At 40.4% G+C, this 24,564-nt stretch overlaps 5 protein-coding genes across 9 annotated transcripts in view; 4 read left to right on the forward strand and 1 right to left on the reverse strand.

The window, feature by feature from the left end:
• szt2 (SZT2 subunit of KICSTOR complex) overlaps positions 1-726 on the reverse strand; it is a 90,984-nt gene extending 90,258 nt beyond the window's left edge. For all 5 annotated transcript variants that reach the window (XM_067514526.1, XM_067514524.1, XM_067514527.1 and 2 more), the window contains exon 1: positions 549-726. In XM_067514526.1, the coding sequence (XP_067370627.1) occupies positions 549-572 (24 nt within the window). In that variant the 5' untranslated portion in view covers positions 573-726. The remainder of the gene's footprint in view (positions 1-548) is intronic.
• Positions 1-24,564, forward strand: part of hyi (hydroxypyruvate isomerase) — a 237,436-nt gene that overhangs the window by 162,122 nt on the left and 50,750 nt on the right. The window lies entirely within an intron of this gene.
• Positions 1,098-4,969, forward strand: ddx10 (DEAD (Asp-Glu-Ala-Asp) box polypeptide 10). Its single transcript, XM_067514529.1, has 2 exons — positions 1,098-3,029; positions 3,264-4,969. The coding sequence occupies exons 1-2, from the start codon at positions 1,686-1,688 to the stop codon at positions 4,404-4,406; spliced, it is 2,487 nt and encodes an 828-aa protein (XP_067370630.1). The 5' UTR covers positions 1,098-1,685; the 3' UTR covers positions 4,407-4,969.
• On the forward strand, positions 12,661-21,306 carry LOC137132201 (coxsackievirus and adenovirus receptor-like). The gene is made up of 5 exons (XM_067514428.1): positions 12,661-12,938; positions 13,104-13,412; positions 19,595-19,927; positions 20,060-20,392; positions 20,663-21,306. The coding sequence occupies exons 1-5, from the start codon at positions 12,806-12,808 to the stop codon at positions 20,842-20,844; spliced, it is 1,290 nt and encodes a 429-aa protein (XP_067370529.1). The 5' UTR covers positions 12,661-12,805; the 3' UTR covers positions 20,845-21,306.
• Positions 23,837-24,564, forward strand: part of LOC137131881 (transcription initiation factor TFIID subunit 4-like) — a 41,868-nt gene continuing 41,140 nt past the window's right edge. The window contains exon 1 of the mRNA XM_067513716.1: positions 23,837-24,332. Coding sequence (XP_067369817.1) covers positions 23,837-24,332 — 496 coding nt within the window. The remainder of the gene's footprint in view (positions 24,333-24,564) is intronic.

Genomic DNA, 24,564 nt, shown 5'->3' on the forward strand with positions numbered 1-24,564 from the left:
TACTCGTACAACAAACTGATTAATAGCTCATTTGCAGAACGTCAACCATGAATAATAACTGAAACTATAAAACTACATAAGCTGACTAATAATTGATTTTATTTCTTTCAGCTAGTTTGGTGCAGTTTTTATCCACCCCTGCGTGGCCTGTCGTTTCATCGGCTAACTGGTTGATCGTCTTTGGTTCGTTTTGATTGTCTAAACACAATGCGGCTGATCAGACAAGGAGAAAAACCTCCAAACTTTATTGGAATGCTAACGCTAGCTGGATACTACCCGTGGTTTATGTTAACTTGTAGCTTGGCAGCTAGCTGTTGTGCTAACGAGCAGCTAGCAGAAGTTTCTATCCGTCCAAATGTCAACGCAACCCGAAGAAGAAAGGAAAAAATGTCAGCACAGCTGTTTTGGGCACTGAAGCTATTTACAGCTCACTTTTCAAAGACTTTGTGGAGTTTTGACTTTTGGATTAAATGCCATAATGCAAACAATGATGTGTTCCCCAATTCCCTGTACTTCAGTACTACGTTACAGATTAGCGCTAATGTTACCTCATTGTCCTGTCTCTCTGCCATGCCGTGTCTGGCATAGGGGCTGGAAGGGTGTTATCGAGCCTCAGCTGACGATTATTCTATGTGGTTGGTAGAACAAAATCTGTCCCTTCTTGTTTATCATCTGCTCTGTCCCCCTTGATCAGGTGCTAGTCGAACATCTCGGGCAGCACATACATTTTCCGGTCATACCCTTTCAAAATTAAACGAGTAGCCCAAACGTTAAAATATGTTCATAGAATTATTGGTCTAACAAGTTAAAAACGTGAATTTTAATGTTTTTATCTTCGCGCTTGGTATCAATCATTTCGTTGAATTTAGCAATTATACCGTTACATATATATGAAACAACTTATTAACCTTTATTTTGAAATTGGATGTTGTAAACTTCTGTGAACGTTGTTTTTTTAGCAGCACGTGAGTTATGCCGAGTCTGCGTCCACCACGCGACAACGCTCTAAAGCGAAATTCCCCGTTCAGATTCAGCCATGCTTTCTGGGTCCATCTGTCATTCAGGATTGTCTTACGTAAACGTTTTATTACTTATGGACATGTGTCACCTAGGTTCATTAGAAACAACTCTGTTGGCAAGGAGGAGATTTCCTTGATAGAATTTGCCTGAAACGCGATTAGTCTCTCAGAAAGTGAGCTCTTAAGTACATTTAGAATAAAGCAAGCTCTTAAACTGTTAAATTAGGCTGCTTCCCTTTTAGGAAAAACAAACCCTAGGAACACTACGCAGACAACTAGCAGGTATAATACCGTGTAAACACTTAAATCTGTCAGTCTATTTATTACAAATATTATTTATTACCTAAATGTATTACCAATGGAATATGTTAAAATTAATAGATAGATAAATATACAGCTTGTCTAGCAAGATGAATGCTGCACATGCTGTTCGATGTGGGCACTGTTGTGATTACATTTATGAATGGAATGTGTATACAATGCTGATAAAGTGCTGCCAGGCAGACAAACGTCAGGGCAAAAATTGCCCTTCTCTCAACTTAACCAAGATCGGTGGCGCGTGGTGATCACGTCATGGCGAATGCGACGATAGGCTGTTTTCTCCACGCTGCTCGCCAAAGGGTTCTATGCCACCTCTTTCTGTTTTTGCTTTGGTTTTCCTAAGTTATGGAGAAAAAGGGCTCAAATTCATTTGGAAAGAAGCCGAAAGCCGCAAAGATTGAAGACGACCCTGTGAAAAACTTTGAGAAATGGAGGAAAAAATACAACAAGACGAAAGTGCGCGTGAAGCGGGAGCGCATGCAGAAGAAGAAGCCCGAGTGGCAGGTCGAACGGGAGTATATCGACAGGCTTATCAGCAGGTACGGCGACATTAACGCCAAGGAGGCTGTCAAGTTCTCAGACTTCCCCATCTCAAAGAAAACTCTGCTGGGGCTCCAGGCTGCTCAGTTCAGGCAACCCACCGAGATTCAGAGACAGACTATCGGCTTCGCTTTACGGGGTAAAGATGTCCTCGGCGCAGCTAAGACAGGCTCCGGGAAGACTTTAGCCTTCCTTATACCGGTGCTGGAGTGTCTCTACCGACAACAGTGGAGCTCGATGGACGGTCTCGGTGCTCTCATCATATCCCCCACCAGAGAACTCGCCTACCAGACCTTCGAAGTCCTGCGCAAGGTGGGCAAGAACCACGAGTTCTCTGCGGGGCTAATCATCGGTGGAAAGGACCTGAAGAGCGAGTCAGAGAGGATCCACCACACCAATATCGTCATTTGCACCCCGGGCCGGCTGCTTCAGCACATGGATGAGACGGCCACCTTCCACGCCTCTAACCTCCAGATGCTAGTACTGGATGAGGCGGACCGCATCCTGGACATGGGCTTCGCGGATACACTAAACGCGATTGTAGAGAATCTTCCCAACTCAAGGCAGACGCTGCTGTTCTCCGCCACGCAGACCAAGTCTGTCAAAGACCTGGCCCGGCTTAGCCTCAAAGATCCAGAGTACGTGTGGGTTCATGAGAAGGCCAAGTTCAGCACACCAGCCACTCTGGAGCAGAGCTACGTGGTGTGTGAGCTCCACCAGAAGGTCAACATGCTCTACTCTTTCATCAGGAGCCACCTAAAGAAGAAGATCATAATCTTCTTTGCATGCTGCAAGGAGGTACAGTTCCTTTTCCGTGCCTTCTGCCGTCTCAGACCGGGCATACCTGTCCTGGCTTTGCATGGCAAGCAGCAACAGATGAAGAGAGTGGAGGTTTACAATGACTTCCTCAGAAAGCAGAACGCAGTGCTGTTTGCCACTGACATAGCCGCCAGAGGCCTGGACTTCCCTGCTGTCAACTGGGTGCTGCAGTTTGACTGTCCTGAAGATGCGGACACCTACATCCACAGGGTTGGCAGGACTGCCAGGTACAAGGAGGGTGGGGAGGCCCTGTTACTTCTGCTCCCCTCAGAAGAGAAAGGCATGTTAAGCCAGCTGGAGGAGAAAAAAGTTCCCATCAATAAGATCCAGGTAAGAGCTCGTTTATTCATATCAACACAGCAAACTCACTCACCTATGTTGTGGTCATTTGTTAACATGACACACAACATCACTATGTTGCTCCATAGTTCTATTAAAAACTCCTCAGGGAACTTTTAGTTGCAACATATATGATCGAAGCACAGGGATTGGAGTGTTACAACAGCAAAAGAGCAGTACAGCATTTCAGCATTGATTTTATTTCTATTCTGTAATTAATTTCAGGTGAACCCAGAGAAGCTGCAGAATGTGCAGCAGAAGCTGGAAGCCTTCCTGGCCCAGGAGAAGGAGCAGAAGGAGAGGGCCCAGAGGTGTTTTGTTTCCTACCTGCGCTCCATCTACCTAATGAAGAATAAAGAGGTGTTTGACGTTTTTAAACTCCAGATCCATGAGTACGCGCTCTCTCTGGGCCTTGCTGTGGCTCCCAGGGTGCGCTTCTTAAATAAAGCCCAGACGCGAAGAGCAGAGAAAGGCAGTCAGAAAGAGGAGGAGCAGTCTGAAGAAGAAAAGGAGCTGAGGAGCTTTAAGGTGCAGTGGAGGAGGGAGGGAGGTCAAAGTTCAGAGTCTGAAGAATCAGCTGAGGATGAGGACAGTGGGGATGAACAGGCTGTGGATCAGTCCAGGATACGTCTTCAGGCCACAGATGAAAGCGATGATGATGATCTAAGGGACCTGGAGCTGCTAACAGTCAAAAAAAAGGATGTCTTCAATCTGACACAGGACCAGGAGAGTTTAGAGGAGCCTGAGGAGAGCACCACAAAGAAATCTGTAAAAGAGACAAAGTTCAAAGAGGCTAAAAAGGCCCTCAAAAGAAACTTCCAGGTCAACACCAAAGTCACTTTCGATGACGAAGGAGAGGCTGTGCAGCTATGGCCCCCTGTTCAACGGGCAGTGACTGCGGAAGATGAGGAGGAGGAAGAGCAGGTTTCAGGCATCAACGTGGAGAAAGCCAAAGAGAGGCTGAAACGTGAGGATGAGGCGTTCGACAAACAGGAATACAGGCGCAGGGTGAAAGCCAAGCACAGAGAGGAGAGGCTGAAGGCTAAAGCGGCCAGGAGGGAGGCCAGCAAGCAGCGTGCCCAAAAGTCTGATGAGGAGGATGAGGTAGTGGCCTACCTGGCCAATAACAGTGAGGATGAGTTTGACCCCAGCAGTCTGCCGGACCCTGACAAGCTGTGCTCGGAGGAGGAGAAGCAGGATCAGACAGGGTCAGCTAAACGGAAGCAAAGCAGCGATGAGGAAGAGGAGCAGGGGAAGAGGAGGAAAGTGGGGCAGCAGGATGAGGAGGAGCACACAGCTCTGGACACCGGTCTGTCTCTTGCTGAAGATGAGGAGTTGGTCTTACATCTGTTAGGAGGACATAGGTGAAGAAGACACAGCAGGCAGGAATTGACTGAGGGCTTAGCGACATTATCAAGAGTAACAGTTGAATTCAGTGAGTAATAAATGAGGAAATATCCCAGCGCCGCAGCTGAGTCTCTGTTCAAAACGACATGCTTTTTCTACCTGGGTTGTAGTGTGTTTACAGTCAGAAAGGGAAGAATTAAAGGGATGCAGTTCCATTAAGTTGTAGGAGTCATAACACATAAGACCTTTTTATTAAAGATTTGAATCTTTTAACATTAAATATACATAATCCAAACATTCCCACATTGATTGTTCGAAGTCTGCACAGTTCAACTGTCTTATCAGTGTGAATATGCGACAGAACTACAGAGCTGTAACTAACAACGTTGGCGCTGAGGTGCAGGACCTGACCAGCTCCTTTACTTCTCAAAAACCTCATTATAACATGGACTAAAGCTCTTGTTGAATGTGCTGCGATCTTTTTTGCTCATATTATCTAAATAATTTCATGTCACAAAACCCCTTCTTCATTTTACAATCAACTTGGAGATCGATTTATCCTATTAAAGAATGTGTATCACTCATGTCATTGTTCAGTTTAATAGTGTTCCATCAGCTCTGCATTACTTTTAGGGGTTTGTCACATTACAGGGTCAGTAGTTAACACTGGCACACGATCATAACTAAACCAAGGTTATAACGGAAACTGAAAATAAAAGTCAGAATTCTAAAAAGTAAACCTATAAACTGGAATTACAATGGGAGTAAATTTGCTATGAAGACTCAAATGAAGGGCTTGTTTTAAAACAAAATCTGAATAGAAAAGACAACAATATTAGGACAAAATAAAAATACCAAGAACTAGTAAAACTTGGCATCAACAGCCTAAGTTAGACTCTGTACCTTCAATTGGTGTGTGCTTCTACTTACCTAGCATTTACAGAATAAAAATAAACATTTAAACATAGATAAAAGCTAAAATATTTATATTGAATAATATGAAACTTAAACTTGTTTCTCATAAGTCATTTAAAGCAGAAAACTAAAAAACTAATATTATTTTCAAAATCAGCAGTCAAGTGGATTTCAACTTGAGTAAAAACTTTTTTCATGCTATGGTCAAATTACAAGAAACATTAATCCAAGGAAGAATATTTACATTGAAATACTGTTTTGCACAAGAAATGAGCTCCGTGGCACAGACACAATCAAAAATTAGGTTGTTGCAGGCAGATGTCATGTGATGAAATGTATCTCTTTATGTCATCTCTCCCTTTAACACACAGTGCATGATATTGTTCAGCTCTACATTTGGAAGCGTTTTCAGCCTCGACAGCGACAAATCAAATGTGAGGGAGGCTTTAAAATGACACCATGACATTCCGTTGAGAGGTTTGGTTGCAGAAAGTTCTTTAAAAGAGATGATAAATTCAACTCTTCACGTCTATGGAATTCATCTCTTTTCGACTGATATTGATCTCATATGGTTACATCTATGCTCACAAGAACTGATTTCTTTCTTTTGCGATGTAAGAACGACGTGTCTGTAGCAGGGAGCACACGGTGAATAAATCAAACAGCCTGGTTGACTTATAGCTATAGTTATAGTTATAGGTTAGTGATGGGAAGTTCGGCTCTTTTGGCTCAGCTCCCAAAGAAGAGCCGGCTCTTTCGACTCCTGAACGGCTCTTAATTTAGGATTTTTTTATAGGCCTTTATTTTACCATAACTTTGCAAAACCTCATGATTTGTTTGTTGAAAACCCTTTCATGTGCAGTGTTTTTATGAGAATCCTTATAATTGCCTAATTTTGTGCATTTATTCTGTTACAAAACCATTCTTTTGTTTAATATTTAATCAAACATTTTATTGCACAAATTAACAACAAAACAGCAAATAAATCCACAGAGCACAGTTGCTCACACAGCACCACTTTGTCCTCTACTTGATTCTCTTACTAGCTCCTCTGCCAGGTTTTCTGCAGTGTGTTTGTCTGTGAATTCAAATCAGTCCAGAAGGAAAGATGTCATCTTGCAATTTTCAATGAAATAGCAAGTGACAGCCATGAAAGTTGTTCTGGAGGTCCAGCAGTCAGTTGTCAGGCAAATTGATGGAACTTTTTTCACCCTTTCTTCTGTGTCATATAGTTTAGGTATTGTTGTTTGGAACAATGTTCTTCTACTGGGTAGAGAATGTGGGGTTTAAAGTTTTGACAACACTTTTAAAACCTCTGTCCTCCACAATGGAAAAGGGTTGGAAATCAGTAGCTATCATTTTAGCCAACTCTTCATCAATGCTGTGCTGTTTGGATGGGATCATCATTTTGGTTATTCCTGCATGTGTGGGGAAGCCAGTAGATGCTGCTGCACTTGCTGTTTTTTTGGGATGAGACACACCAGGATCTGTAGATGTGTGGCAGCTTGCCCTCTCTCCTCTAACTGCACTGTAGGATGGACAGTTCTCATATGTCTATGCAGGTTTGAGGTGGAACCTGCTCTTAAAGTAATTTTCATCTTGCAGTGAACACACTCTGCTTTGCTGTTTCCATCATCTTTAAACTGGAGCCAGATGCTGCTTCTCTTTCGGGTGTCACTCATAGTTTCAACTACACCAACTCACACACTCTCCTCACCGCCATCTGACAGACAGTTAACTTGCAGTGGAGCACCGCTCCCCTTCTGAGAACCCTCCTCTCTGTTTTTACATAATGGTATGATCCCATATCCTCACATCTGATTGGCCGCAATCCCATTGCTGACCAATCAAAACAAAGTTCTGCCTTAAGCAGAGATCAGGCTGAGCACTGAGGTAAGCAGCAAAAGGGAAAAAACTAAAAGACTAAAAAAACTAAAGACACAAATAGCAAAAGATGCGGCTCTCAGAGGTTCTTTTCAGTTGCAAAGTCAGATATTTTTCTGACTCTAAACTACAGTAAGAAATGGTGCTAATGTTATTTTTTTAAAGTTCTCTGCTGTTCTCTTTTTTTAAGTTTTCCAAGTATAAACACTGAACATGTTTCTGTATTTCTGATCCAGGGTTTGTATAAATGTAAATATTGAACAAGCTCCACATTTGGTTTGTTGCTGTAAGTTGTTCACCAGAACTTGACTGACCTGTTGAACAGGTTGATTCAGGCCTGATCTGATCTGATCTGGTCAACCCTCCATGATACACATTTGGTTTTTGACATGAAAATAACTTTCTGTAGATCACAGGACACAGATGTCGTCAAAACTGTTAAGATGATGATCTGTCAATGAAAATCAATAAAACTGGAGATAGACAGTGAATTTACAATGTAATTACATCTTAATCTCTGGTTTTCTACTGTCATATTCTGAGTGTAGTCACTGCATCATAAATCCATATTACATAGTGATTTTAATCAGACCTTCAGTCTGCAGTTTGTTTTCAGGTGGGAGTTCAGGCCTCAAGTAACCGTGGGAATAAATGAAGTCAAGTGAAGTCAAACAGTTTCTACACTGAAATCAGTTATAAAACACTGATCATAAGAGTTGAGTTTTATTTCCACCTGAACCAAACTGCTGCAATTCTAATTAGTTAGCCTTACTTAAAAAAAGCATGCAAACCGTTTGCATTGAAAAAGCAAAGTAAACCGGAACAGGGCTCGTATTTTCTACTTACAAACACTTATCAAGTGTGGTAAAGTCACAATTTAGTGAACTTCACTTAACTAGTGACTCAGCATGGAGGACTCCAAATGACCATTTCAAACAACAAAATAATTTCAAGTTAAATGTGCTGTGGACTGTATTACAAAGTTGCAGTTACTTGATTTACTTGGTAAAACCAGGCAAACTGATTAAAAAAAAAACAGTAAGTGGTACTTGTGTAACTTCAGTCCTTCAAACATCCATTTTATGCTAATGAGAAACAAGTTCCATTTTCCTTAAATACATTTACACATGACATATTAAGGTAATGACACAGTTCAACTCTGATTTCTTTTTATTTTATTTTTAACCTCAAACTGACATTAAAACTCTCTTTTATAACAACTAACACTGCTGTCCCAGGAAATGCTGTTCCGTAGCAATTGGACATTCTTGGACTTTTTAAAAATCATTTCACCTACTGTCTTGTTGGCTCCATGGTTCTGTTTAACTGGCTGCCCAGTTAAATCTTTAGAATGAAAGGTGAAAAGTTTTTCCAAACTAAAAACAAGTCCAGTCACCTCTGAACAGCATTCTCTGGGTTAGGGTTAACCCTGAATTACTAAGTTTCTTCAGACAACTGACATTGCTCTTCACAACTGTGATTCAAATCAATCATTTGCAACAAAGCAAAAAATGTGGCTTTGGGGGGGCTTCTTCTAAACAGAGGATGTAGAAGGGGCTCATGTGTGACATCCTTTGTTCAGGTACAGTAAAACTGTACAAGTATTGCCAGCAAATAAAAAGCTTCTGTTTTCCCCCTAAATATCTCAGACCCATATCAAAAGTTTGAAGAAAAACAAAAAGCTGCTGTCAGCAGCTGGAGAAATAGATTTACTGAAATATTCTTACTGTGTCGTATATCCTCTTTAGGTTTTTCAAAAGTCAGTTAGCATCTGAAATTAAGTTTTAAATGTGTTTTTTCTTGCTCAAGATATAGTTTTTATGTTTATTCTTGTTCTCATTATCCCATCAGTTTAATTATATTTGCTGGTTCACATTCCTTACCCATTTACTTCATGTTCACATTCACCTTCTTGCTGTTCTCTATTCTAGTTTTAGTTTCTGTAATATAAGTATTTTTTTTCTTCTTGCTCAGATATTCATAGTTATGACTTTAATTACCATTCTGACTCCCCAAAAAAGGCAATTTGTGGTCAACTCATCAAAAATATTTCACTTTATAAGAATAAAGACATAACAAGGTTTGAACAGACACACATCTGAATTAATGTGCTGCACAAAGTTTGACAATGTTTCTCCAACACTTCCTTTCTTGGACAAAAAAAAGACGTAAGCATGAAAAACTACATGCTTACAGGTCCACTGCATCTGTAAGAAATAATTTTAAAAGGAGACTTTAAGTGTGGACAGCCTCTCAAATTAATTCCAGCTTACGTGCAGCATAATTAATACTGTCAAAAACTGAGCTACTTCTGGTTTCATCTATGTTAAAATATCTTACAAAATACTCCTGGCATCTCACCTCCGGTGTACTAAAGCCCACGTTGATGAAGCGCCTGTCAGTGAAGAGTCCTCCAGCAGTTGATGTGAGCATGTCTTCTGAAAAGGACAAAAATTCACTAGTTGGTAAGTTGCATTTAGTGTGTAGTGGTGCGTAGCTTAGAGCCCGTCCTTGATATGTGCGTTCTTTACAACAATTACAGCAAACTACAAAAACGTCATCATTACTGCTGAAAAAATATTAAATTAAACCTTTTATTTTTAACTCAATATAAAAAACACATGTAGTAATTGTATGACAATGATAAAATAATCATTTGGAGCCTAAAGGGATCAAAGCATGCAGTGTTATAAGTTCAAACCATGCAAATGATGGTTTACTTCTAATCGGCAGATCCTGGAGCTCTGGAGATTTGGAGATTATGAGAGGTTAGTTTGTGTCTTAAGGCTCAGCCAGGTCGAACTCAAGAGAAGGTGCAATATTAATAAAGAAAACAATGGGAACGATTGATGCATGTGGATAGCAAACTATTTACACATGACTATTACGATGCTAACACTGACAGGTCATTATAACCCAAGAGAGGCCAGAAAAGTCAATTTGTGCAATTGCCAGAGTTTGCAGTACAGTTTTAAGTGTAAGTGTTAAGTGTTTTATGTGATGGAAAAATGATAAGAACATTATGGAGACGCGTGTGGATGTTAATACCGTTGGTTTTACTGACGTGACTTCGGTTATTTGTCCTTCACTCAGTTTTGAAAGAAGAAAATATATAACTATAACATTACACTCATTGTGTAAAATAGGCAACTTCACTGCTTAATAACAACAAAACTAATTCACTGTTAACACACTCTCTTGCCAGACTTCAACATTGTTCTCTATGAATGCTATGGCCTTTATAATAGATATTATAAACGGGAAACAATCCGTATGGTCATGTGTTGCTGCTAACCAGAATTTTTTTTATTGCTCATTTCCCAACTAGGCTACTTATGCCAACTTTGGGAAAACAGAAAAGTATGAACCTTTTAAAACCAGGACTTCTAGCATTTGTTTAAAACTGTTTGAATATGTTCTATCATGATTCAGGAGGACGGAAGGTGGTGGGAGGAAAGGTGGGTTTTCTTCTGCCTTCTGCAAACTATTAACAATGTTAGTGCATTTCTGTTTCCTAATGGTGAAGAATTGTCATTGCGTGCTTCACTCAAAAACTTAAATCGTTTCATCACCCTGTAATTAACTCTTACTAAATAAATCCTAGTGAAAAGTGCATATTGTTGATGTTGAGTAAAGTTAACAAATTTATCTGAGTTAGGAAAGCTGAATTTACAGTGAAGGAAACATTAAGGACAAAAGGAGGAACATGGAAAGAATTTTTATAAAGGTGGTAAATTCTTTTGCTTATAGTTATTTTATCTTCCTGATGAGCAGAATGATCAGTATCCAGCATAGTGAAAACATGTACAACATAATGGCCTCTGCTACTGATCTGAAGTCTCTCAGCTTTTTTGGGGACATTGTCCAGCTTTAGTCAAACGAGTAACAAATGTGTGGATGTGTGTCAATGGCCTGATGAGGTTAAAAAGTCTGAACAAAAAAAACAAAAGTTGTCAGCAGGAGATGGAAGGTGCTGGATCGAGGAGATGACGAAAGACAATGAGGAGACGACCACACGGGACTTTTAAACATTTCTTAAACTTAACACACAGTAAATAACAAAACTCTGAACTATTTAAGAAAAATATATTACAAAGAACAAAACCAAAGGAAAACAAAACCCAAACAACACCCAGGAAGATGGAGACAAAATTTCCATCGGGTTATACAGCTGCTGTGTGATTGTGAAAACAGGTCCGATGTGTTTTACATTTGGTGGATGTGCTTCTAACGCTGGAGGAATCAGCTCTAAACTCCTGTGGCTTAGATGGTTGTTACATCTGTGGAGTTATTGTGGCCAAGTGAGAGAAGAAAGTTTGTTATTTTAATAGACTAAAATAATTTAACACAACGTGAAGCTCCAGGTTAAGAAGTGCAGTTTAACCAGACACTCACAGTTTGATGGTTATGGGATTCAAAAAAAAAATCTTAGCACAAATATTCATTAGGAAGTTAAATTATACTTAATGAAAGTCAACAAGTGGTTGTAAAATACTGAGAACATCTGGTTTGAAGCAAAAGAGAAAGTGCTGTTTCCTGCTCCTTCAGCACAGCACAGTGTTTTCTCTGTTGTCTCATTTGCTGAGTGTGAATCCACAAACTAACTTGTCTTTCTCTTTAGCTGTGACGTCAGTGCTGTGCTGCTCAAAAGGTTAGTAAACTTCCTCTGTTACACTGTGAAACCCTCTGATTGCGTCTGAGAAACACTAACAGACACATTAGTGTGAGCAGAAATCATAAATGCTAAATTCTGATCAATTGTTTCCTCACTGAAAACTCAGCTTCTCTTATTCTCTGATTCTTTATTAACGTTTTCTTGGTCCTAAACAAGAATCATATGCAGTGAAGAACACAACAACAGTGAGCAGCCACACAAAGAGATGTTTATAAAAATGAATTATTGATATGTCAAATGACAGATCTGCCAAAATAAAGTATATATAGTGTAAAAAGAATCTGTAAAATGAGCCTTACTTTCAATATAAGATGGTGATAAAAGCATCACATGTGAATAACAAACCATGTGGTTCAAATTTAAAAAGAGTAATTTGTCTAAAAATGTAATTAAACGGATTCACACATTACTTTAAGTCGTTTCTGCTTTTATTTCAGACCAAGCTGTGTAGTGGTGTAAAGACTGTGTTAAAATCAAAGCGTTTTCTACAGATTTCCAACACGTTCTCATCACACAGTGTCAGATATTGACGCTTCCTAAGGCGTCAAATTGTGCTGCTTTGCCATGAAATATGGAAGCACCGGGGTTTCTTATTAACTACACTGAAGGCTCCGAGCGTCCGTGGGCACCTTCGGCCTCAGCATGAGGCACAGAAGGTCTTGACAAATTGGTGCTTTTTAATGCATCAGGAATGAGAATGGACTGAGTTTTGTTACTGATTCTAACTTCATGCTTTTCTCTGATTTTTTTCTGCTTATATATAAACCACAAGACATAAAAAAACCAGGAGAAGACGTCACCCTTCAGTGTCAGGGCCCTGGAGATACTGACATTACTGTGTTAAAGTGGACCAGATGATTACGTCTTCTTCTACAGAGAGAAGTGCTCCTATGAAAACTAGCAGCATGAGTCTTTTCACAGTCGAGTGGAACTGAGAGATCCAGAGATGAAGGACGGAGACTGTTCTGTGATTCTGAAGAGCATCGCCATTAATGACAATGGAACTTATGAGTGTTATGTTGGAATCCCAGGAAGTTACCCAAAGGTCTTCAGCATCGTCCACCTGAAGGTTGATCCAGGTGAGTTTGAAGTGCAGCTGCTTCCTGATTGTGAATGTGAGATGTGGGTCAACCAGGTCACACCACAATGTTCCAGATTTCAGATTCTGGTCCTTCTGACAGTAAAGATCATTGTCTTCTCTTTGACAGTCCCTCACTCTGCTCTGTTTTTTCTCTCTTCTTCAGTCCAGATGAACATCACAGCTGCACCTGGACACACTGTCACTCTGCCATGTCAAGTTCCAAAACACAACAACATCAAAGTTGCAGAGTGGATCAGACCAGATCTGATGCCAGATTATGTGTTTTGGTATCAAAATGGATGGTCTGATCCAGACTTCCAGCATCAATCTTTTAAGAACAGGGTGGACGGAGACGCTTCTGTTATTCTGAAGAATGTAAAGACTGATGACACTGGAACATATAAATGTGGGGTCGTCCAGAGAGAAACAAACCAATGGATGAGCATCATCAACCTAACTGTTAATCCACCAGGTGAGAGTGTTTGTGTGTGTGTCTGTGTGTGTGTGTGTGTTTCCTGGAGCTGTTACAATAAGTGCATCCAGAAAGTAAAGGTGTACTTATTAAATAATTACATGATGGGTTTGAATACTTATGGTCTAATTACTGTGTAGCTACAGTTAAGAAAAGGTTGAGAGGCTCCACTTTAACCCTTATCCGGCCTGGCGTGATCAAGTCACACACAAAGTGCTACAGATGCTCAAGTCTTTTTTTGGTGTGTGGAAAGTGCAGATATCAAACCCTTAGGCATTTTTTGAATGGTGCTGATAGACCATGCAAAACAAGAGTTATGGTAGACGATTCACATTTGTTCAATTTCCCAAATTAGGACACATCTAGCAATGCTTTGTGTGTCGAATGTTCTTGAATTTAGTTTTTTTCTTTTTTTCCACCCTCTGGTGAATCTGCTGATGTCAAACTCAGCAGGAAGAACGTTTCTTGTGTGGTCGTAGATCCAATGTGTTATTACAGTATTTCAAAATGAAAAAAATGTTCTGCTGAAACAAATGACATGGTGAAAATAAATGTGAAATATAAAGGTAAAAGTATTGAGAAACAACCAGATATATCCTAGAGTTCTGAGGGTTGAATTTGTTGTACCTACTGTATAACAACAGGTAACAAACAGGTTTAGATATATTCATTTTTGAGAAAATAAATAGCAATTATGCTTTTATATTACATGCAAAAGCATTTTAAATCAGTTGAGCTTTAGTTTAGTATTTTATACAACTTATTGATAATAATAATTAATCATCACATGATAGTAGTGGGTTGGCACTGCTGCCTCTTGTTGTTATACAGTAGGTACAACAAATGAGGGCCTCTTCTTATCTGTAGTGTGACGGCCTGGCGTGGCTGGGGAGTGGGTGTCCTCTCCTTCCAGGCTGACTGCTGACTGGGGGCCTGCCAGATGTGCAGCACCTGGAATTAGAGCTCTAAAGACTATAAAGGAGCTGGTCTTCTGGAGGCTTTCTCTCTCTCTCTCTCTGCTGGTCACCACTGTTTGGTTTACTTTGGTTCTTATACATTTCCACACTTGCAGCTACACCATGTTTACACACATCCACACGTTCACTACTGATATGACTGACTAACACATCTCTTGATTTGATTTACGTTTATTTTAATGAACATTATTGTGGATAATCTTGGTGTCATTTTCCCGTTTTTGTCATGGCCTCTGAGCCCGGTTATAACAGCAGTTACACCATAAGTACAACAAATGAGGGCTGTAACTTAAAGCGGAGCCTCTCACCCTTTTGTTACCTGTAGTTACACAGTAAGTATTCACAGCTATTATTTAATTATTTTATAAGTACTTTTAACTACAAAATACTCAGACTGTAGGTATTATCTTATTCTCGGCTTGTTATCCTGTCATCCACACAGTTTGCTTATTGTTATCAAGCAACAACAAATAGATATGTGGAGGTTTACTGTTGTTACTAATAGGTACGTTTGCTGTACTCACCCTGTAAGTCACGAGCTGTGATCTAAAGCGTTACCCAGCTTTTCTCTGTTGTTGATTTAGTGTTGTTACAGTGTTGATCTCACTTCAACCTCCTTCTTGCAAAGTCCTGGTTTACTAATAAATCATGTCAGACAGGTCTGGATCATCAGGGGCTTCTTAACAGACATGATTCTACATCTTTTTACAGCTCAGGTGCTTATGTACAGTAAATTTTCACAGTTTCCTGTGTGTGTTTTATCACGTGACTACTTTCGTCAGAGTTTGAGTGCAAGTATTAAAGACAGACAGGAAGAAAGTTCTTCACTGGAAAAGATCATCTCTACCCTTCACCAACAAATGAAGCTGGATTATCTAAAGTTTTTCAAAGAGCAGAAGTAGAAGATGGGTACTTGGAAAAGGACGCTATTTCTGTCTCTGCTCATATGTTTCTTTACCAAGGGCCTGACTGATGGTAAGCTGCATACGCAGATACTGGAAATCTGAGTTTGTTCACCGAGCTGAGAGAAACTGGTTTTTCTGTGATAATGTCCAAGTCCAAGATCTGGGAAACTGCATGTTTCCGGTAGTGAAGTGTATTGGAAGAAAACTAAATCCTGCTTGATGATTTTAACTTAACAACCTTATCGTCTCTTCGCGTCTACCGACCACGAGGCAGCTCTTCCGTTTCCTCATAGCTACAGTCGATACAAAATGTAAATGTACTTTTAGAGTTTTTGAGAATTAAGTAGCCCAGAATCCTCAGAAGAGATTAAATTATTTCATGATCTAACTACTGTGCTGCTGGGTTCTGGTTGAATCAAACACCAATGTGTGTTCGTGTAAAGTATAAACATGTTATTTACGAGTCAAAATGATTTTGGAAATATTTAGCTGAACTTTCCGTGAACAGCTCTACTTCCTGAATCTTTGTGTAAGAGAGAACAATATGGTGTAGTTTAGATCACGTATTGTGGTGTGTATGTGTGTACAGGTGGTAGGAGTCACAGTACAGCTTTAGTTAGTTTGAGTTTCAGTCAAAGAAAGTGAACCTACATCTACATTGAGCTGAGTATTTTACCATCGACACTGGGAAATGGGTTCGTTCTCGTCGTAATGAGTTTGTGTAGCAGCCTCAGAAAACCAGCAAAGAAGAAACGTTATATTGTCTCTGGTTCCGCATTATTTATGTGAAGCAGATAGAAAGAATTTTAGAAGTTTTGGCCTTTCAAAGAAAAAAAAGTCTTAACATTTCACTTATATATTAATCCACTTTTCCACAATTTGGACTCAGACTTTGGTTTGGGGAATTTAGGGACTGTCTTTTAAACATGGGCTGTATGTTGTGCTATTAGGCTCAGAGTGCTGTTCTCCAAGAGACATTTAATGACTAGGAAATGTTCTTGTCTCCGTCCTCTGACAATCATCTCTTCACTGAGTTGGCTGGAGTGTTGTATTGTCTTCATGCTGTGGATTTTTCATAAAAAAAACAAATTACCTTCAAACACAGATTTTAGAAATCATTTTAAAAAGCTCTATCTTAAGGAAGTGGTTGTGGTTTAGTTTAAAAGGATGTTAGACACCTGTCTGTCTGCTGCACACTTTGTGTCTGCAGTTAGTGGATTTTAAATGAATTTATTCATGTGTCAAACACAACATCTTCTCTGTTGATGTGAACACCATGCTACTATTAGTGAGCCCAAATATTCAAACTCAACATACACACAGTGAAGGCAGAGACAGGACCCAACCCCAGACAAGGAGGTACAGTGGAACAGTTGTGAACTTTAAAATGGTGCAGAAACAGGTTTCCATAAAGTCCAGGTAAACAGGGACAGAATGCAGAGGTCAAAACCAGCAGGCAGATCAAAACCTGAGCATAGACACAGAATTGTGGGGAGTTTGATGTATTTGTGACAGGTTTCAGCACTGGTGTCCTCATCAGCGGTGGAGGACTCAAAAGACATGAGTGTAAATTACATTAACTGCATCATAATGTCTGATATATATTATAATTAAGAATAGTCAGAAAGTAGTGATGTTGCAGCCAGTTTGGGTGTTTTTCAGTTCAGGTGTTGTTTTCTTCCCAGTGTTTCTTAAAATGCCTGACTCCTCTATTCTACAGTGTGTTTGGGTGTGATGTGAGACAGGAAGAGACAATGCAGCTACCTGATGTTATCTGAAGTCATTTTCTGAATTTAAACTTAATCTCACAGTCTCAAGTTTGTCCAGGAAGCTAAAAGCCTTCAGAAAAGCAGGAAAAGAAGGAGAATAAAATGTCTTCGAGAAGGATCTTGTTTGTTCATTCCTTAAAAAGAACAAAAGTGACCAAGGTCGTACATTTGTTGGGGGTGAAATTAGCCTGAGTCAGACCTGGTGGCAGGGTTACTGGGAAAAGGGGGCATTTGATTTAGGAGGTGGACACAATAATGTGGTGTTTTGAATTGCTCTTTGAAACCCAGTCCTACAATTGGGCCTATTGTCTTACAGATATACAGCCTAAAGGTCCTAATAGTTCTTAGAGGCTCCTGTGTGTAGTTTTAAGGATAGTATGGTTTGACTGACATGAGGTTGTCCACATACTGTATGAGAAGTTTCTCCTTCTAAAGACAGCAGGGAACATGTGCCAGAGTGGGCAGCAATTCTGTGCGACCACTCAGCATGTTTACCTATATTCAATTCAATTCAATTCAATTCAACGTTATTTATATAGCGCCAATTCACAACAAAGTCATCTCAGGGCACTTTACAGAATAAAGCCAAGATTATAAAGATATATAAAGAGAACCCAACAATTCCCCCTGGAGCAAACCATAGGCAACAGTGGAGAGGAAAAACTCCCTTTAACGGAAGAAACCTCCAGCAGAACCAGGCTCAGGGTGGACGGACATCTGCCTCGACCGGTTGGGGTGAGTGGAAAGGGGAGAGAGAAAAGAACAGAGCAACAAAAAGCAACAACAAAACATCGGGCAGATTGGTAGGACCAGTAGCTTCACGCTGGAAGACACACAGCTTCAAAGCCGGGGGACACCTGCAGAAAGGGACAGAGAGAGGGGGACAGAGGAGGACAAAGACAACTACGGGAGAGAACACACAGAGTTAATGACATACAGTGGTGAGAATTGCGGGGTGAGAGGAGAGGAGAGATGGTCAAGAGGAGGAAAGGAGCTCAGTGCATTGGGGGGTGGGTCCCCCAGCAGTCTAAGCCTATGGCAGCATAACTATAACTAACTATAAGCTTTATTAAAGAGGAAGGTTTTAAGCCGAGACTTAAAAGTAGAGAGACAAGACAATGTGTTCATGAAGCCCACTGCATCGCATTGGGGGGCATGGGGGGCACAAAGGCTCTGAATTGAGTCAGAAAAACTTTGGTTTTACATTAAAACAAGTTTACCATCACCATACTATTACAATCAGTGTATAGCAGGTAAAGCCATTTCTGGAATCTTTTGCCAAAACCTAGATGGGATAGAAAACCCTTTACATATAGATGACTTATGCTGCCAAACGCTTTCTCCAGATCTAGCCCCATGATACTAAGTGGGATGCTACGCTCCTGACAATAAAGGAAACTTTGGTTAAACAACACATGGAACAGTATTGTTAGTAATAAATATCAAGCAGATAAATAAATGATCAGCCATTTTTTTTGTGACTGCGTGTGGATGACCTGGACTATGAAGCACTTATTTTGTAAAGGGTGTGCGGTGGCTTATCAAGTCTGAAGCCTTTATGTGGTTTGACTGAACTTAAGTGATAAAACCTGTTTTGAAATCTAAATATAGTTAAAATGAAAATGTAACCAACATTTAATTATCTGCTCATGTTTAGTGTCTCACCATTAACCTGTTCATATACTTGATGGTGGTTAACAGAGCAGAGGTCACATGCACAGTTACTATCTTAGAGAAACACAGGATGCCTCCTCTCAGCTTTTGAGGCTCTTTAAAAAAAAATGCTACATTGAAATTTTATTTTAGGCAGAAACATGTGACCCTCTGAAGTACTGTGGCTCACTGATATGTTTTGAATTGTTTTTGTTGATGGAGCTCTGTGACACTGACAAAAGAGCTAAGTCAGGTTCAGGAGTCATACAAGGTACATGGTCAGTGGACTTCGTTATAGTCTCTGTGTGGGGATTAGTCACAGTAACACAAATATAGAAAGTTTCTGTAAAAGTCCCACAGTGAGTTAACTGGAGATCAGCTGAGTGCAGTGACTGTGTTTTAACAAATTGTAGTATAAATACACAAGTATCTGGAAGGTCCAGGTACTGGTGAATCAGTATCCTGGATAAAATCAGCAGCATGAAGACAAAACAACAATTCAACCAACTGTGTGAAGAGATGATTGTCGGACGATGGAGACAAGAACAGACTTGAGTCTGCGACTAGGACTTAAGTTGCACACAGGCAAACTTGTCCTCAAAAGACTTGGGACTTTGACACGTACAAGAAAATGTGCGAAATGCTGAGTCATTATTATTAGTATCGTAAATAAATAGAAGGAAATTGACGTGTATAAATCTGCCTAAAGCAGACTGTCCTCAAAAAGTGAGTGACCACAGGAAAAACCAAGACACAGGACTCCTCTGAAGGACTTCCTGTATAAAAAAGTATTTAGTCTGTTTGAAAATTGCTCAAAAGAAAAGTGTTTCCTAAAGACCTGTAACACTGAATATTTTGGTTTTTATCTTTTTTTTCAGAGATTCAAGCTAAATCTGGAGAAGATGTCATTCTACACTGTCGTGATCCCAGCAATCCCAACATTTTAGTATTAAGGTGGATCAGACCTGACCTGAAAGCAAAGGGTTACGTCTACTTCTTCAGAGAAAGTCGCTCGTATGAACAGTACCAGTATCCATCTTTTCATGGTCGAGTAAAGCTGAGAGATCCGCAGATGAAGGACGGAGACTTTTCTGTGATTCTGAATCATTTTAGTATCAACGATACTGGAACATATGAGTGTTATGTTGGAAGGAACAACACAGGAAGTGACCCTGAGATCATTAACATCATTCATTTGAAGGTTAAAGCGGGTGAGTTTGAAGTGTGTTTGTGTTTTGGTTGGTGATGTGAAAGTTTGGAGGAGTTAACAAATCTAATGTGCTACCCTGGAGGTGTGGAGATCTAAAACTCCTCAACTCTCTGCTGTGTGTTTTCTTCTTCAGATCAAGAAGACATCACAGCTAAGTCTGGAGACCATGTGACTTTGCCGTGTCATGTTCCCCAAAACACCCAAATCTTGGTTGTAGAGTGGATCAGACCTGATCTGGAGCCAGAATATGTATTTTTATATAAGAACGGCCAGTCACATCCAGACCGCCAGCATCCATCTTTTAAGAACAGGGTGGAGCTGAAGGACAGTGGGATGAAAGATGGAAACCTGTCTGTGATTGTGAAGAATGTGACGATTACTGACACTGGAACATACGAGTGTCACATCTACCAGAGTCAGAGAAACCACACGATGAGCATCATAAACCTGGATGTTCATCAACCAGGTTAGTGTGTGTGCGTGCGTGTGTGTGTGTGTGTGTGTGTGTGTGTGTGTGTGGATCAGAGTTGAAGCTGCTTCCTGATTGTTGATGTGAGAGTGAACCATCACAGATCAGATGTTTGTGTTTTCTAAAGATGTTGCTGATGAGACTTTGTAGCAAACAGCTGCTATGAGTGATGGGATCAAAGTGCAGTAGATAATGTCTGACAGGAGTTTGAAGAGGAAATGGATTCATCACCTACCAGACACCTCACATCTCATTCTCTTCTCACAGGTGGTGATGAGCGTGGAGGAGACAGGGATGGACATGTTGGACTGATAGTGGGTCTGCCAGTTGTTGTTGTGGTTGTTTTTGCTGGTTTTATGATCTATGGAATATGCAGAAGACTCAAGCAGAAACAACTTCCTGCTGAAGCAGCTGATTATGAGCTTCAAGATTTAAATCAAAGAAACTGAAGGAGGAAGAGGAGAAGGAGGAAGAGGAGGAACCCCCCAGTGGAGACATGAGTGGATGTCTCAGAGCAGTCATTTGAAGAGGAAAACTTCACATCTGGTTCTGTTCTGATGCAGCTGGACAAACTGAGGATTAGTGATGTGTCATGAGCAAAAGACGCGGCTCTGAGAGCCGATGCTTTGTAGTGAATCAGAAGAGCCGGCTCCCAGTTTTTTCCCTTTTGCTGCTTACCTCAGTGCTCAGCCTGATCTCTGCTTAAGGCAGAACTTTGTTTTGATTGGTCAGCAATGGGATTGCGGCCAATCAGATGTGAGGATATGGGATCATACCATTATGTAAAAACAGAGAGGAGGGTTCTCAGAAGGGGAGCGGTGCTCCACTGCAAGTTAACTGTCTGTCAGATGGCGGTGAGGAGAGTGTGTGAGTTGGTGTAGTTGAAACTATGAGTGACACCCGAAAGAGAAGCAGCATCTGGCTCCAGTTTAAAGATGATGGAAACAGCAAAGCAGAGTGTGTTCACTGCAAGATGAAAATTACTTTAAGAGCAGGTTCCACCTCAAACCTGCATAGACATAGGAGAACTGTCCATCCTACAGTGCAGTTAGAGGAGAGAGGGCAAGCTGCCACACATCTACAGATCCTGGTGTGTCTCATCCCAAAAAAACAGCAAGTGCAGCAGCATCTACTGGCTTCCCCACACATGCAGGAATAACCAAAATGATGATCCCATCCAAACAGCACAGCATTGATGAAGAGTTGGCTAAAATGATAGCTACTGATTTCCAACCCTTTTCCATTGTGGAGGACAGAGGTTTTAAAAGTGTTGTCAAAACTTTAAACCCCACATTCTCTACCCAGTAGAAGAACATTGTTCCAAACAACAATACCTAAACTATATGACACAGAAGAAAGGGTGAAAAAAGTTCCATCAATTTGCCTGACAACTGACTGCTGGACCTCCAGAACAACTTTCATGGCTGTCACTTGCTATTTCATTGAAAATTGCAAGATGACATCTTTCCTTCTGGACTGATTTGAATTCACAGACAAACACACTGCAGAAAACCTGGCAGAGGAGCTAGTAAGAGAATCAAGTAGAGGACAAAGTGGTGCTGTGTGAGCAACTGTGCTCTGTGGATTTATTTGCTGTTTTGTTGTTAATTTGTGCAATAAAATGTTTGATTAAATATTAAACAAAAGAATGGTTTTGTAACAGAATAAATGCACAAAATTAGGCAATTATAAGGATTCTCATAAAAACACTGCACATGAAAGGGTTTTCAACAAACAAATCATGAGGTTTTGCAAAGTTATGGTAAAATAAAGGCCTATAAAAAAATCCTAAATTAAGAGCCGTTCAGGAGTCGAAAGAGCCGGCTCTTCTTTGGGAGCTGAGCCAAAAGAGCCGGCTCTCTGAAAAGAGCCGAACTTCCCATCACTATTAGCTAAGCCCGAGTCCATTTATTCAGATAAGCCAAATGTTTTTTTTTTGTTTGTTTGTATTTTTAAGAATATGTGTATTTTGGAACGTATTTTTAACTCTCAAATACTGAATTTGTTATTTTAAATTCCCAGTCGTAAGCACAATGGACCCGCATGTCGTGTGGGCCTCAAACGCAGCAGTGCTCAGTAGGACCTAAGGCAGCGGCTGTCGAACGCCTTCGACTCCTCAGGTGTTTTTTTTTTTCACTTCACTGAATGTAGCTAGTCCTTGATATTTTCACGGGATTAAAGAAGAACAAAAAGGAAAAAACACAGCGACCCTGGATAAAATACCGCCACATTTGAGGTCCGGGCAGTGAAATGAAGTACGTAAGGTAAGTTACTTGGCTAACTGTTAAGTTGAGGGTAAGCTAGCTGCTCTGTGCTACATTCGTTAGTCAATACATTTAACAGCATAACGCATATATCAAAAAAGTGTTTTTTTTTTTTTTTTTTTTAAAAAAAAGCTTAGTGACTTGACTAGCTAGGCTGTTAAATAGCTGATGCTGGATTTAATTCTTTAAAGTAAAGGAAAAAGTTCTATAATGTTGGAAAAGGACGTCAGTGACCGCGACCGTGGATCTGTGAGCAGTAACGTTACTCACTGTTACCGGTTTTACTGATAGCAAAATTAAACCTGGTCTTTATTGAACCAGCCAATATTTATGCAAATCAAAAAACCCGATTGTTAGCAAAAACGTTCTTTCCGCAGTCAGACTATGAAAATGAGAGCCAGTGCACTTCAAAGTTTACTCATATGACATTTCAGCAGCCCATAAGGAAAATATAGGCATCTATCAAGGTTCTAGTGGGTTTGTTTGTTTTTTCTTTTTTTTCCTTTTTTTTTTTAAGATAAATTTGATCTACTAACTTTATACTGGTGGTTACAGAGGGAATAGGAAACGCAATTAAAACTAGCAGGTGTGTGGTACTTTGAATTTCATCTCACATCTCACAGCATCGACCTCTGGGAAAAGTCTCTACATAAATGTCTCTGCAAATGGTGTGTGATGTTCATTTTGATCATTATTAGCCCCAACTTTCCCCGAAAAAATCCAAAGATACTGTAATCAGTTATGGAAGCCATTCACCAGAACAACAACAAACCAGGGCACAAGTGTATTCAGACACACCAGCAGGTAAGGGACTATTAAAAATGCTGTAACTTCACTGTAACTCCAAATTGATAATATTTATGGACTGCTAAAATTCCATAAGGTAAACTTTGAAGTGCATTTTCTTTCTACAGTATAGTCAAGGTTCTGGTGGAAACATTGGTGGACATTGGTGGAGGAATGGTTTTAACGACTGAGGGTCTTTTCCATATACCTAAATAGCACTCAAGTTTCTATTCAGACCAGCTTCAAGGATCCTGAACTACTCCTTCATATAAAATTGTTTTTCAGTGGGGTTTAGTTATAACTAGGAGTTAAGACAACAAATGAGCTTTGTTTCCTGTCACATTTTGGAAGCATTCAAAACATTACATTATTCTTCCATTCAGAAACAACTATGGCCACTAATAAGGTGGTTATTGAATCCCAAAAGCTGGAGTCCTGCGGGGCAGCAGGGGATGGAGACTCCTCTGTTCAAGTCAGGATATTAAAGGTCCCAGCCAATTGTGGACCAATCACTGCAATGCAGGCCCCATCTATTGTCACCGCTGTCTCGAAGAGTGACGCCGTCACTGCCCCACCTAAAATTATATCAATTGGACCGAGCCTGCGACCTGCCTCCTCTACAGCTACACCTCCGGGGCCTCAGACTTCCTCTCCTTCTATCATGGTGATAGCAAAGGTGGCCACACCCGGAGGAGTGAGTAATGGCTCTCCACAGGTAGCAAAACCAGCCCTGAGCCAGATAGCCTCCATAAACCAGGCCACAACCACAGGAAGGACTGTGGTGATAACTGTACCGAGGACAGCAGCTCCACAGCCAGTCTGTGTTGGCCCTCAACTACCAAATGCTGCTTCCCCACAGCTCCCAGCCAATATCCAGATCCCAACAGGTGAGCTGCAGGTGTCAGTTTATATTTTAGAGCTTACTGGTTATATGTGTTCATCTCGACTCTAAATATATTTACAGAAATATTTTGACTTTTTCTAAAATCCAGCAAAAACTAAAATCCGTGAATGGGAAGATGTCTGTAACAAACTCAAATAAGCAAATCCTAGATTAACAAATCCTAGATTATTTTTAAGCTTTTAGAATAAGTCCCAAGTAATCAGGAATTAGGTCTG

The sequence above is a fragment of the Channa argus genome, chromosome 8, assembly GCF_033026475.1.
Source record: "Channa argus isolate prfri chromosome 8, Channa argus male v1.0, whole genome shotgun sequence".
NCBI classification, from domain to species: Eukaryota; Metazoa; Chordata; class Actinopteri; order Anabantiformes; family Channidae; genus Channa; species Channa argus.

Excerpts from the sequence above, each read along its gene's own strand:
- ddx10 (XM_067514529.1), top strand. The coding sequence starts at position 1,686 with ATGGAGAAAAAGGGCTCAAATTCATTTGGAAAGAAGCCGAAAGCCGCA. Across the intron at positions 3,030-3,263 it reads TTCCCATCAATAAGATCCAG|GTGAACCCAGAGAAGCTGCA; the intron begins GTAAGAGCTCGT and ends AATTAATTTCAG.
- LOC137132201 (XM_067514428.1), top strand. The coding sequence starts at position 12,806 with ATGAAGGACGGAGACTGTTCTGTGATTCTGAAGAGCATCGCCATTAAT. Across the intron at positions 13,413-19,594 it reads CCTAACTGTTAATCCACCAG|AGATTCAAGCTAAATCTGGA; the intron begins GTGAGAGTGTTT and ends CTTTTTTTTCAG. Across the intron at positions 20,393-20,662 it reads CCTGGATGTTCATCAACCAG|GTGGTGATGAGCGTGGAGGA; the intron begins GTTAGTGTGTGT and ends CTCTTCTCACAG.